A 14063-nucleotide genomic window follows, 5' to 3' on the forward strand; every position below is an offset into this window, starting at 1 on the left:
GAAGAGAAAAAAATATAAAGTGACTTTTTATTTAAAAAAAACATTTTAAGTTTAAAAAAGAAGAGTTCAATTCAAATTATTCATTCAATAATGAATCAAGAATTTGTATTTTTGTACCTTCATCTTTAATCTTATATAAGTCTGTTGACAAATATCGTTCTCCACATGATGGTACAATAATAACTATTGTTTTTCCTTCATTTTCTGGTTTTTCTGCTTCTTTTAATCCTGCTAAAATTGCTGCACCACTTGACATTCCACACATAATTCCATCATATTTAACTACTGCTCTTGCCATTTTCCATGCATCTTGTGTTTTAATTGGTATTATTTCATCAACAAATTCTTTCTTATAAATATCTGGAATAAAACCTGCTCCAATTCCTTGAATTCCATGTGGTCCCTTTGCTTTACCTTCCAACACTGCTGATTCTTCTGGCTCAACTGCTATTATTTTAATTCCTTTTTTCTTTTCTTTTAATTTCTCAGCAACCCCAATAACAGTCCCTGATGTTCCAACAGCAGAAACAACAATGTCAACTTCTCCATCTGTATCTTCCCAAATCTCATTAGCAGTGTAGTGATGTGCTGCGGTATTGTCTGGATTACCAAATTGATTTGCAACAAAATATTTTCCTGGATTTTCTTTTATCATTTTGTTAACTTCTTCAATAGCACCTGGCATTCCTTTCTTTCCTTCAGTTAGAATTAATTCGGCTCCAAATGCTTTCATAATCATTTGTCTTTCAACTGACATTGTTGATGGCATTGCAATGTTAACTCGATACCCAAAAACAGCTCCAGCTTGACAAAGTGCAATTCCTGTATTTCCTGATGTAGCTTCAATAATCTCCATTCCTGGTTTTAGTCTTCCATCTTTAATAGCTTGATAAACAATATTAAATCCAACACGATCTTTAACTGATGACATTGGATTGAAATACTCTAATTTAACTAAAATTCGTGTTCCTTTCTTAATTCTTGGATGTTCTGTTACTCCATGAAGTTCTACTAATGGCGTACCTCCAATAGTTTCAAGAATGTTATGATAAATTCTTTTTCTTGGAGAGTTAATACTTATTTGTTCCATTATTTATGTTAATGTGTTTGTCAGTTCATTGACCAACCTTTAAATAATTACATCCTTGGTATTTCTATAACTCAATGAAGATGGACAAAGAAATACCAAAGAAGGTCTTTATAGTTTATTTTGTTGATGAGAGTCTATTCTAATAGATGCAACAATAACTTTTTTACTAACAGAAAATAGATTGAATCTTCATTACAATTTGAAATTCTATAACTTTATGACGTGGTAAGACTGACTTTCTTTCATTTCTTATTAAAAACATCAATGTATATCTTTTTCTCATCTATTTTATTGTTTAAAAACTTTTATTAATTATCTTAAACCTTTTCCTTATTTTATAAAAAAGTAATTAATTATCTATTCAAGCAATTGGATAATATGCAGCTTTGAGAATCTTTTCCATATCCTTAACCATTGGGACTCTTGGATTAGCTGGTGAACATTGATCTTCAAATGCAAGAAGTGCCATTTCTGGTACTTTACTCATCCATGCTGCTTCATCAATATTTGCTTGCTTGAATCCAGTAATAGTCTCTGTGGCTTTCATTAATTCTTCACATGCTTTAGCAAATGCTTCAACTCCTTCAGCTGGTGTATTACATTTAAGTCCAACCATTTGTGCAAGTTCCATATATCTTTGGTCTGCCTTATAGAAATTATATTTTGGCCACATTGCAAGCTTTCTTGGTTTTTGTCCATTATATCTAATGACATGTGGTAATAATACTGCTACACATCTACCATGTGGAAGATGGAATGCTGCTCCAACTTTATGTGCCATGGAATGGTCCATACCAAGGAATGCTGATGCAAATGCCATACCTGCAATTGTTGCAGCATTGTGCATCTTTTCTCTTGCTTCTAAATCTCCATTATATGATTTAAGAAGATTTTCAAAGACTAATTTAACTGCTTCTCTAGCAAGTCCATCAGTATATTCATTAGCCATAACTGAAACATATGCTTCTGTTGCATGAACCAATACATCAAGTCCAGTATCAGCAATAGCTCTCTTTGGAAGTGACATAGTAAACATTGGATCAACAATAGCAACTGATGGTGTAAGTGAATAATCAGCAAGTGGATATTTCTTACCTGTTTCATGATCTGAAATAACTGCAAATGGTGTAACTTCTGATCCAGTTCCTGATGTTGTTGGAATACAAATTAATCTAGCTTTCTTACCCATTGTTGGGAATTTAAATGCTCTCTTTCTAAGATCAATGAATTTTTGTTTCATTGCAAAGAAATCGGCTTCTGGATGTTCATAAAGTAACCACATAATCTTAGCTGCATCCATAGCTGATCCTCCTCCAATAGCAATAATATTATCTGGTCCAAATGTATTCATAACAGCAAGTCCTTTTTGAACGGTTTGAATAGATGGATCTGGTTCTACATCAATGAAAATTTCAATTTCTACTTCATTACTTCTTCTTTTCAATACATCCATAACTCTATCTACATATCCTAATTTATACATCATTCTATCTGAAACAATGAATATTTTACTAAGTTCCTTAAGTTCAGCAAGATATCTAATAGAATGTGGTTCAAAGAAAATCTTTGGTGGAACTCTGAACCATTGAAGGTTGTTTCTTCTATCTGCAAGTCTTTTAATATTTAATAAATTATGATATGTAACATTAGCTGATACAGAATTTCCTCCATATGATCCACATCCAAGTGTAAATGATGGCCAAATATAGTTATAAATTGATCCAATTCCTCCTTGTGATGATGGTGTATTATGTAAAATTCTGCATGCTTTCATTGTAAGTGCATACTTTTCAACTACTGCTTTATCATTCGAATGAATAGCTGCTGAATGTCCTCTACCATTAAATTCAACCATAGCTTCAGCTTTATCAATACCATCTTGTGTATTTTCTGCTTTAAGAATAGCAAGAACTGGTGATAATTTTTCTCTTGTTAATGGTTCATTTGGTCCAACTTCTTTACAAACTGCACAAATAATATTACAATCTTCTGGAACTTTAATTCCAACTTGTTCAGCAAACCATTGTGGTGACATACCTGGACATTTTGGATTAAGTCTTGCATTATTAACATCTGCTGAATATGCATTAACTCCAAACATAAACTTTTCTAATTTAGCTTTTTCTTCTTCATTAATGAAATATGCTCCAAGTGTTTTCATTTCTTCAACTACTTGATCATAAATTTCTTTATCAATAATTGCTGCTTGTTCTGATGCACAAATCATACCATTATCAAATGATTTTGACATAACTACATCATTTGCTGCTTGTTTAATATTACATGTTTTTTCAATATATGTTGGTACATTTCCTGCTCCTACTCCAAGTGCTGGTTTTCCTGATGAATATGCTGCTTTAACCATAGCATTTCCTCCTGTAGCAAGAATAGTAGCAACTCCTGGATGATTCATTAATTTATTTGATGCTTCAATTCCTCCAAATTCAATCCATTGAATACAATTTTCTGGTGCTCCTGCTGAAATAGCTGCATCTCTAACAATTTTAGCTGCCATAATAGAACATTTAAGTGCTGATGGATGGAATGAAAATACAATTGGATTTCTTGTTTTAATTGAAATAAGTGACTTGAAAATAGCTGTTGATGTTGGATTAGTAACTGGTGTAACTCCACAAACAACTCCAACTGGTTCTGCAATTTCTGTAATTCCATAAAGTGGATCTACATTAATAATACCAACTGTTTTAGCATGTCTCATTTCATGTGTAACATGTTCACATGCAAATATATTTTTAGTAGCTTTATCTTCAAAAATACCTCTTCCTGTTTCTTCAACTGCAGCTGCTGCAAGTGCACAATGTTGATCAAGTGCTGCAACTGATGCTTTCTTTACAATATAATCTATTTTTTCTTGTGTATATTCTGGTTTAAGATATTCTTTAAGTGCAACTTGTGCTTTAGCAACAAGTTGATTAATATGTTCATCTACAGTCATAGTTTGTTGTGTTGACATGTTACTTATTTGATTTGAATGAATAAACAATACTTTTAGCTTAGTTTAAATAGTCCACTATTTTTCGAATAGGAAAAAGAAAATAAGACAGGGTTGTAACTTTTCTTGAAATAGTATGTAATTATTTATGATTTTTCAAGGAACGTTTTAGAAATCGGACGAAAATTCATTTTTTTAATTTCCATTTTTTGAAAGGATGACTCTTCCTTATCTGTCATGAAACGTGGCAGGGTTGTTCTTCTTATTGTTTTTATAAAATATTTTATTCCTATGTTTTCTTTTTATTTCAACTTCTTATCTACCTTTTCGAGAATTTGAGATTTTTCATCTTGTTATAATTTGAGATATATAACATTTTTCTTTTTTTTTAATAAAACAAAATTTCTATTAAATTATTTTATAAAACTTAAATTAATGAAACAAAAAATTCTTAAAAATTTATCAGAATAAAATGGATTATAAAAAGAATAGTATCTGAAGCAGATAATGTTAATAACAAATGAATGAATAAATATAGTAAAAATATAGTAAAAATAAATTATAATCATAATACTTAAACAAGTGTAATGAATTGGAACAATTTTGAATTGCCACATGAACCATCAATTGATTTAGCAGACCAAGCTCTATTATTTGATCCTTGTCTTAATAGATATAAAAAGAAAAAAGGGTATTATGCCACAGGAGTACCTGTTGTAATGAAAGAAGGAGATATATATGAAGTGCCAAATCAATTTGGAGTTCAAGAATTAGCTAATTCTATTCCGTATTATACATCTCGAGTATTAGCAGAAAACCATACTATTGACCAAACGCATAATTATTTTAATTTAATGCAAATGATTAATGTAAAAAATAAAAAATATTTTCTTTATCCTCATAAAGAAGGAGAAGTAGAGTTTTGTTTATTTAATGGAGAGATTACTCCAAAAGGACGTATTGTTTGTGGAGGTATTATCAGAAAAATTGCTATTATTAAAGAAACACTATGGAAAAACCCATCAACGCATATTACACCACCTCCAATATTTTGTATTGCTAATGAAAGTAATATATTTATATATGTTATGGAAGATGAAAATCCAGTAAGAATAAATGAATTTCATATTAATGATAAAATTGATGATATTCAAATAATTTGTACTGATGATATTTATTTAATTATTGCTGTAAATAATAAAATTTATTTCATTTCAATAAATACAAAAGAAGATAATGAGTATATAATTCCATATAGGGAAGGAGATGATGGAGAGGCAAGAATTACCTTCAGTTTATTTCCTAAATTAATTATTTGTCGAGGTTTTGGTATGTACATATTAAATATATTAACAAAAGAAGTTGAAATAAAATATGGATTTTCTGATAAGGTTTTTGCTTTAACAAGTCATCTATCTTTTCCATTTCATGTTATTATTATAACTGAAACATCACTTTTTATTATGGATACAAGGACATTTACTGGTGTTGCGTCTCATCTACATGTAATTCCAAAACAACACTTATACTATGATGTAGAATGTTTTTTATATGAAAATAAATTAACATGTATTATTCCAACGGAGCGTTATTGTATAATAGTTCCATTTGAATTTAATCTTGAAAAGTTACAATTTGATACTGAATATGCTTCTTGTCTTGTTAAACTTCCATTAATACTCCCATTTATTAAAAAAAAAATGCATTATAGGATTCTTGGACTTAATGCAATTCCTCATGAAAATGAACTTATAATGATACTCATTGATACTGAAAGAAGAATTACAGCTCAAAAATTTATTTATGGAGAATATAATGAAGATATTCAAAAATATTCTGTTATTCTTTCTGAAAAACACACAGTAGAAAGACCTATACCATCGTTTAGAAGAAAGATAGATATGTACCGTGAATTTTTGGATAACCAATTATCTAAAGAACCAGTTGTTAGAAAAAAGATAAAACAAGAAGAATCTAAAACTAAAAAAGTTGAAGTTAAAAACACTAAAGTAAAAGACTATGACCACAAACATTCAGAGAATTTCTTTTATAATTATGCATTAAAAAAATATGCACAAAGAGATAAAGAAGAAATGGAACTTAGAAGAAAAGAATTACATAAAAGAGTTGAAAGTAAAAAACCAAAAGTTATAAAAGAATCTAAAGCAAAGAAACCTCAAATTAAGTTACCTAAAGAAAGGAAAAAGAGGGAAGGAAGTGAAATAGCATCACTTAATGTTAATGCTCTTAGACGCCATAAACGTTGATAAATTGTTATTGAAATTAAGTTATTAATTTAATAACATTATTATTAACAAAATAGGTTTTGTGAAAAAACAAAATAATTTATATAGTTTTTTAATTGTTAAATTATAATAAATGATGAAATTATAAAAAAAATAACTTATAATTCATTTATGTCACGAGAAGAAGAAAATACAACTCTCTATGTAGTGGGAGTTCCTGAGTGTGCAGATGAAACAAGAATTAGAGAAGAGTTTGGAAAATATGGAAAAGTTGAAATAGTTACTATCTTAGCAAAAAGAGATCAGTATAAAACACACACAGTCTTTGTTAAGTATTCTACTTTTGAAGAAGCAAAACGCGCAAAAAATCAGTTAAATTGCACTAATCCATTTGATAATGGACCAACGATGTCTGTTAAAATTGCAGATAAAGACCATAAAAGAAAGGCTAGGGACGATGAAAGAAGGAGAAGTGAAAGAGATAGAGAATGGGAGAGAGAGAGAAGAAGAGGTGGAATTAAAGGTATAGATAGGAGAGGTAATATTTTTTCTAAGCGAGAAAGTAGTAGGTTTGATAATAGGCGTGGCGAATATAATGGATATGATAAATTTCTCGAAGAAAAAGAACGAAGGTATGCGCCATATCAATATAATTCTGTTCTTCCTTCATATAATAGCTATTCAATGTCATCACAATATCATCCATATACTCCAATTGCAAGTGGAATTGTTCCTCAACCAAAAAATTATGGAGGAGAATATACATCAACATATGTCCCAAGCGTTTCATATCAACCTCAAACAATTTATCAACCACCTCAAACAAGTCAAGGTAATTTAACACAACCAACACAATACAATTATAACCCTTATAAAAAATGATAAATAACAAAATGAAATAATGAAGTTAATAAAGAAATAAAATTGAACTCATAGTCTTTGATAATAATTTAAAAGATAATTTACTTATTTCTATTTGTTCCAGATAATTAATAACCTTAAATAACCTTCTATCTAAAAAAGGATATTAAATTAAATTCTTATAAATACAAGAAGAATTAGAATTTTCATATTTGTAAGACGAATAAATAAATTGCTTAAATAATGGTTCAATTGAAGAAAACAAACATATAGAAGAATATAATAAATTCGTTATTTCTTTATCAAAATGATAAAGAGTTAACCCATCTTTTTGCATTCTATTTTGTATTTTACTATAAATTCTTTTTCCAAATTCATTACTTTGAATTAAGTTAATAACACCATTTCCAATTGCAATTGATTCAATTCGTTTCATTTGAATATAATCTTCTTTAGTACCTTTTCTTGTACTTCTCTCCTTTAAGAATATATTATTTTGTTTTAATAACAAAATCATTAAATTATTTGTCATTGTATCTAAATATGTTTTTTTTTCTTTAGATGACTTATCTTTCAAATCTTCTTGTTCTACATCCCAAATTACTTGTTGTCCTCGACTAATTTTTGAAATAGGAAAATATTGCATTGTTGTAGTACTTCGTTTATGTGGCTTATTTAATACAATATCAAATCCAATATTATTTAATACTGCAACTAGAAACATTTGTTGAATTACAACTCTATTTTGTGATTCTCTTTTTGCTACAAGTTGTTCTTTTTTTACTACCTCATCACTATTATCTAATATGACATAAGAACCATCTTCATCTATTGTTAGTGGTATTTTAATAAAAGGACTATGAATCATATTTCTTAGTAAATTTAGTTCTCAACATCAACAACATAAGTAACCACGTAATTATTATTTTGTATTGTAGAATTGTTAATTAAAAAGTCATAAAGATTTTATTTTTATTCCTTTTATGTTTGCTGAATTAAAAATCTCCACTTCTAAAACTTCAACAATTTCGAATTATCGAAAGTATAAATATGGAATTAAGGATAGTAATTATTTATGAACCAAATATAATATTAATTCAATAGTATGTTTTTGTCTCGAATGAAAATCTTTATTCACTCATCACCAAAAATATAAAATATAATACTGATATTAGTTTATATAATATTTTCAAAAATAGAAATGAGGGAAATGACCCAATTACTTGGTGTCATTAATCATCGAAATTAATGGTTATTGTAAAAGTATTTTAACCTTATTATTTCTTTTTTTGTAATCTTCTTATTTGATACAGTTTACACTCCACTCTAGGACTTTTTACTATTACTTGTTTGTTTATTTTATTTCTTTCTTTAATGAATTAGATAATTCTATTTTCATAGTTTTTTTTTTACATTTTTTTCTGTATAAATTCTATCTTTTTAAGTAATTGCACTTAAGAACATAAAACTATTTGACTTTTCTTCAAATAAAATATGTTACTAAATGAGTATGTACAGAATTATCTTCGATAATCTTATTAGTATGTAATAATATTTTATTGATTATTAATCTCAGTTATTAGTCCCAATATATTAATTTTGAAAATAATTATTTAACTTGCATGACAGAATATTATTGTCAATACTATTGAATTGACATAATTAACAAATTCCTTTAAACTATATATAAAACCAATAATTTATTAATTCTTGATACTATTCAATAACCAAGACGTTTTTCTTATGCTCTTTATTATCATATAATATGATAAAAATGTTGTTTAATGAAAATAAATGATGCTAATTGTCAAAATAGAATTGAAATATAGAGTCACCATACAGATAATTTAGCATCATTTTAACTACACAAATGAACAAATGTCTAAATAGTTTTAGCATATTTGAAATAATAAATTAATTCTTTGGCACTTATTTTTAACAAGTAAAAACATTACAACAATTCATTTGAGTAGTTGCTTAAAATAATACCATTGAAGTAAATATCTGTACTGATTAAAACATAAACAATGAATTAAACTGATTAAGTAAAAGATAATATAAATACATCAAACCCAATAATTAATAAGAAGTGAACGTTACTTTAGCCATGAACCAATACATATTCATAAATACAATAAAAAATATAAAAGTATAAAACAAAGAGAATAACTTTAACAATAATTGTTATAAAAAAAACACGAATATAGAATGAATAAAAAGAGTAGGGTAAAAGAAAATAAAAGAATCAAAATAATTATCAAAGTCCAAATAATAAAGTAACCCAAAATTTTAAAAATAAATACCAAATAAAGCATAAACTATTAAATTATTTGTAAAAAAGAATATAAATAACTTAACTAAAAAAACAACAAAAATAAAATTGGACTAACAGAAGTTAATAAACGATTATAACAAAATAGTGATTATAACCAAACAATAAGCTAATTACATCATAAATTTGCTGAACTTAAACAACAAAAACTTTAATTGATTCATTTTGTTGTATTAAATTAAAAAATGATTAAACAAAAATGAATACTTCAAATTAACTAACAAAAAAAATTTGATAAAAGTACAACAGCAAAAAAAAATTAGTGAAAAATTAATTGAATAAGCAACAGTGCTAAATTAACTCAGTATGTATTACCTTATTTCTTAGCGATCTTTTTGGCAGCAGGCTTTGGAGCAGCTTTCTTAACTACCTTCTTAGCAACAGCCTTTTTAACTGGTTTCTTAACTACTTTCTTTGGAGTAACTTTAACAGCTTTTTTAATTTGTTTAAGTTGTGACTTAACAATATTTTGTGCAACTTTATCAGCAGCTTCAACTGATGGTTGTGCAGCAACTTTCATCATAAGTTTATCAACAATTTGTTCAATGGCAGTTTTAGCAACAGTCTCAACATTATTTCTAGCAACACCATTTTCAACAGCAGCTGAAATGGCTTTAACAATCTTTGAATGAACTTTAGTGTAAGCAGCTTCAGCTTTTTTAGCAACAAAGGCTTGAACCTTAGCAGCATCATTGTTGAACTTTTTAGCGGCTTTAGCAACATTAGATTGTGCAGCAATTTTAGCAGCAAGTGTAGCATATTTGTTTGCAAGTTGTGAAGTAACTTTCTTAATAGTAGCTTGTGTTTTTAATCTTTCATCAACAAAGTTTCCTTCATCTTCAAGTCCAACATGTCTTTCAATCTTATTACTTCTAGCAATGCTATCTCTGAATGGAGCAGTAATTTTATCAGTTTCCTTTCTAATATCTCTCAACATATTAACTTTATGAATTCTAACTGAATGAAGTTTCTTTTGAATAGCCTCAATTTCAAGTTCAAGTCTTGCTCTATCTTCAGCAACGGTAGCATATTTAAGATCTCTATAAAGGTAATAGAGTGAATCATTAAGATTTCTCTCTTGTTGTTCATCAGCTCTTATTTTATTATGAATAGCCTTAGTTTGGGCAGTAATAGTATTAATTCTATTTTGAATTACACAACTTCTTTTAAATGGAGAGTATATATCTTCAGCAGTAGCAAGTGCAATGAAGAGGAGAATAAATGCGTTCATGAAATTATAATTTTCAGTTATTAGTTCTTTCTTAAATACCTACTTATCTTATTATTTTTTTTTTTTAACATTTATCTTTTTTTTATTTTTATTTTTTATTTTTCTTTTTTAGTTTCCTTTCTTTCCTGATTTTTTACTTCTTACTATCCTTCTTTTTCTTTTGATTTTTGATTCTTATTATTTCATATCCTTTTTTATTCTCTTTTTAAGTTCTGTATATATTTCCTCTTTTTTCACCTATTTCTTCAGGATTGATTTTTAATTTTTCCTTGACTTCTTTTCGTTCTAATGTTGATTTTTAATTAAAACCTTTCGAAACTCTTCTTCCCTGATAACTTTTTATCTTAACATTTTTCTTTTTACCATTATTGTAAGACTCACTATTATTGTGTTTTATATAACGCAAAAACACTACCAAGTGTTTTTTTGATTTGAAACCACAAAAATAAAGTGATATAAACTCATTTATAATAAAATGATAAAAACTTCTATTCGTTTTTATTTTCCTCTTAGAGTCATTGTTTAATCAAGTTTTTAATTTTCTTTTAAGTTAGCTTAATTCATGAAAAAATAAAATAATTATTTTTTATTATTTTACCTTATCTTTAATTTGTCTTATCTTAATTATTTGATGACGAAATATTGTTTGAAATAGTTGTTAGTATCATCTTAACTACTACTATTTCAGTAATTTTTATTTACTCAATACCTTGAATTAATTAAGAATTTTTGTTTCATAATTTCTAATTTTATATTGACTAAATCCAAAATACTATTTTAAATTAATCATCAAAATGAATAAAATATTTTGTTATTAGAGATTTAATGTAAAACACATTTTTTGTGAATTATGATTGAATACATGAATATTATAAAAAAAATATTTTAAAACAGATATGTTCATATGCAGTTTATTTACTTCTCTTTGTAAGAAAAGAAACCATTAAATCAAAATAGAATAAACACTAACCACCATACTCAATTGGACAATCTCATCTGTATGATTTTTGGTATTTAGCACGAGCTCCTGGTCCTCCGAATTTCTTAGCTTCACATCTTCTTGGATCAGCAACAAGGAGAGTTCTATCATATTCAAGGAATTTTGCTTTAAGTTCATTCTTTGTAGTTTCATCAACAAACTTTTGGTTGTATGCAATAAGAGCTTTAGCAATGGCTTGTCTAATGGCATATGCTTGTGCAACTTGTCCACCACCAGTGACTCTAATCTTAAGGTCTAATTTAGCGTAGTTTTCTTTTCCAACAATGAATAATGGTTCAAATACTTTAATTCTTAATACTGGTGGGTTGATGAGATCGAGTGGAACACCATTAACTCTAATCATACCTTTTCCTTCTTTGCAAAGACAAACAGCAATGGCAGTCTTTTTCTTTCCGAAAACTTGAACACTCTTAAGAGCCTCAGTATGTTTCTTTTGAGTTTTACCAGTGGCTTTAACAGTTGCTGACATCAATATAAAAATGGGTTAGTTCTGGTAAAGGGTTTCTTTTTTTCTTTTTTTCTAATATTTTTATAATTTTTTATTATAATTTAATGCTTTCATTCTTGTATTTTCTTCTGATACATTATTTTCTTATATCTTCATTTGATGGAAAATATACAATTTATCTCTGATTTACACCTTGATGAACCTTTTTGCTCTGAATATTTCCAGTCACACCCAATTGATGTCATGGCTAAATACCTTGTTATTGGTGGTGATTTGTGTGACCATGATTCTTTAAATAATGTTCAATGGTTTTTTGATTGGTGCAGTTTGAATTATGAACAAACATACATTCTTTATGGTAATCATGATTGTTTTGGCATAACCAATTTAGAACAATTACTGAATGGTTGGAATGAAAATATCCGTTCAAATGTTCATTATGTAAACAACTCTAGCATACTAATAAATTCAACAGAGATATTCTTTACTACGTTATGGAGTGAATTAGATATCAATGACAAACAATACTTATTAAATAAAGCAGTAGATTTTGATAAGATTAAATACAACACCTCTACTCCACTTTCATTTGAACTTTATAACCATGCTCACACCATTTGTAGAAATTGGTTAAAAGAAAAAATACACAACTCTAAAGCCCAACACAAAATTGTATTTTCTCATCATTGTCCAACAACGTCATTGTCTCCAAAAAAAGACTCTCTATTCAGTCTGTTTAGAAGTAATGATGAAGATTTGATGAAAGGAGTTAATCTTTGGGTTTATGGACATACTCATTTTAACACACCTCCAAAATGGTTTGAAGAAACATTGTTAGTATCCAATCAATTTGGTCATTTTAAAGAGAAAGATCATACTGATTGGGGTCCTCAACAAACAACTAATTCTGTATACCAGAAAGAATTCAAATCACTTTACAAAGAATAATTAAGAATATCACTCTCTTTCTTGTTTGTTTTAAAAATCATTTAGAATTGATATAATATAAAGTTATTCACTATTATTTTTTCATATGTCACAATCAAGTCATTATGATATTGTCATTATTGGAGCTGGTTGCACTGGTGCTTGTTGTGCAATGGAATTGTCTAAATACAAGAACCTTAAGATTGCCTTGTTAGAAAAGGCTAGAGATGTTTCTACTGGAGCTACTTCTGCTAATTCTGGTATTGTTCATTGTGGTATTGATACTACATTAGAAACATTGAAAGGAAGACTTGTAGTAAGAGGAAATACTCTTATCCATGAACTTCAACCAAAACTTAACTTTGGTCTTACTACTTGTGGAGAGTTGATGGTTGCTAAAACTGATGAAGAAATACCCAATTTAAATAAATATATGGAAATTGCTAAAACTAAAAATGTTCCAGTTGAGTTATGGGATTATGAAAAAATTCATAAAGAAGAACCAAATCTCAGTGAAAATATCAAGAAAGCTATTTATTGTCCAACTACTTCTGTTCTTGATCCTTATGAATTTACTATTGCTACTTGTCTTACTGCTAAGGCTAATGGTGTTCATATCTATACATCTACTACTGTTAATGGAATTAAGAAGATTGATAATGGATATGAAGTTGTTTGTGAAAATGGAAAGAAGTTTATTGCTAAAGTTTTATTAAATTGTGCTGGTGTTTTTGCTTCACAAGTCTCAGAAATGTTATATCCAGCTGATTTCCATATTACAGCAAGAAAAGGAGAAGAATATTTGTTAGATAGAAAGTTACAAGGAATGGTTAAACATGTTATTTTCCCATGTCCAACAGGAGTAACAAAAGGTACTCTTATTATTCCAACAGTTGATGGTACTATCATGGTTGGACCAAACGCTGATATTCAAGACTCTTACACTGATGCAACAACAACCAGTGAAGGATTAAA

The 14063-nt window shown here is 28.0% G+C and overlaps 9 protein-coding genes across 9 annotated transcripts in view; 4 read left to right on the plus strand and 5 right to left on the minus strand.

The window, feature by feature from the left end:
- Window positions 1-76: 76 nt before the first annotated feature.
- On the minus strand, window positions 77-1090 carry EHI_160930 (cysteine synthase A, putative; the record flags this gene model as incomplete). The annotated part of the gene is made up of 1 exon (XM_643199.1): window positions 77-1090. One exon carries the CDS (start codon window positions 1088-1090, stop codon window positions 77-79), a length of 1014 nt encoding a protein of 337 aa, XP_648291.1.
- A 333-nt stretch (window positions 1091-1423) lies between these two features.
- Window positions 1424-4064, minus strand: EHI_160940 (alcohol dehydrogenase, putative; the record flags this gene model as incomplete). The annotated part of the gene is made up of 1 exon (XM_650725.2): window positions 1424-4064. The coding sequence occupies one exon, from the start codon at window positions 4062-4064 to the stop codon at window positions 1452-1454; it is 2613 nt and encodes an 870-aa protein (XP_655817.2). The 3' UTR covers window positions 1424-1451.
- Window positions 4065-4630: 566 nt separating this feature from the next.
- EHI_160950 (uncharacterized protein) lies at window positions 4631-6310 on the plus strand (the record flags this gene model as incomplete). The annotated part of the gene is made up of 1 exon (XM_644147.1): window positions 4631-6310. The coding sequence occupies one exon, from the start codon at window positions 4631-4633 to the stop codon at window positions 6308-6310; it is 1680 nt and encodes a 559-aa protein (XP_649239.1).
- A 150-nt stretch (window positions 6311-6460) lies between these two features.
- Window positions 6461-7171, plus strand: EHI_160960 (RNA recognition motif domain containing protein; the record flags this gene model as incomplete). The annotated part of the gene is made up of 1 exon (XM_644146.1): window positions 6461-7171. The coding sequence occupies one exon, from the start codon at window positions 6461-6463 to the stop codon at window positions 7169-7171; it is 711 nt and encodes a 236-aa protein (XP_649238.1).
- A 145-nt stretch (window positions 7172-7316) lies between these two features.
- EHI_160970 (uncharacterized protein) lies at window positions 7317-8018 on the minus strand (the record flags this gene model as incomplete). The annotated part of the gene is made up of 1 exon (XM_644145.1): window positions 7317-8018. The coding sequence occupies one exon, from the start codon at window positions 8016-8018 to the stop codon at window positions 7317-7319; it is 702 nt and encodes a 233-aa protein (XP_649237.1).
- Window positions 8019-9753: 1735 nt separating this feature from the next.
- On the minus strand, window positions 9754-10713 carry EHI_160980 (uncharacterized protein; the record flags this gene model as incomplete). The annotated part of the gene is made up of 1 exon (XM_644144.2): window positions 9754-10713. One exon carries the CDS (start codon window positions 10711-10713, stop codon window positions 9799-9801), a length of 915 nt encoding a protein of 304 aa, XP_649236.1. The 3' UTR covers window positions 9754-9798.
- A 959-nt stretch (window positions 10714-11672) lies between these two features.
- Window positions 11673-12182, minus strand: EHI_160990 (40S ribosomal protein S16, putative; the record flags this gene model as incomplete). Its single annotated transcript, XM_644521.2, has 1 exon — window positions 11673-12182. One exon carries the CDS (start codon window positions 12180-12182, stop codon window positions 11706-11708), a length of 477 nt encoding a protein of 158 aa, XP_649613.1. The 3' UTR covers window positions 11673-11705.
- A 138-nt stretch (window positions 12183-12320) lies between these two features.
- Window positions 12321-13109, plus strand: EHI_161000 (ser/thr protein phosphatase family protein; the record flags this gene model as incomplete). The annotated part of the gene is made up of 1 exon (XM_644520.1): window positions 12321-13109. The coding sequence occupies one exon, from the start codon at window positions 12321-12323 to the stop codon at window positions 13107-13109; it is 789 nt and encodes a 262-aa protein (XP_649612.1).
- An 85-nt stretch (window positions 13110-13194) lies between these two features.
- EHI_161010 (anaerobic glycerol-3-phosphate dehydrogenase subunit A, putative) overlaps window positions 13195-14063 on the plus strand; it is a gene marked incomplete at both ends in the record, with an annotated part of 1862 nt that continues 993 nt past the window's right edge. Inside the window, one exon of the mRNA XM_001913708.1 lies at window positions 13195-14050. Within this exon, the coding sequence (XP_001913743.1) occupies window positions 13195-14050 (856 nt within the window). The remainder of the gene's footprint in view (window positions 14051-14063) is intronic.

This window comes from Entamoeba histolytica, genomic scaffold (genome assembly GCF_000208925.1).
Source record: "Entamoeba histolytica HM-1:IMSS scf_1104750518719 genomic scaffold, whole genome shotgun sequence".
NCBI classification, from domain to species: domain Eukaryota; phylum Evosea; order Mastigamoebida; family Endamoebidae; genus Entamoeba; species Entamoeba histolytica.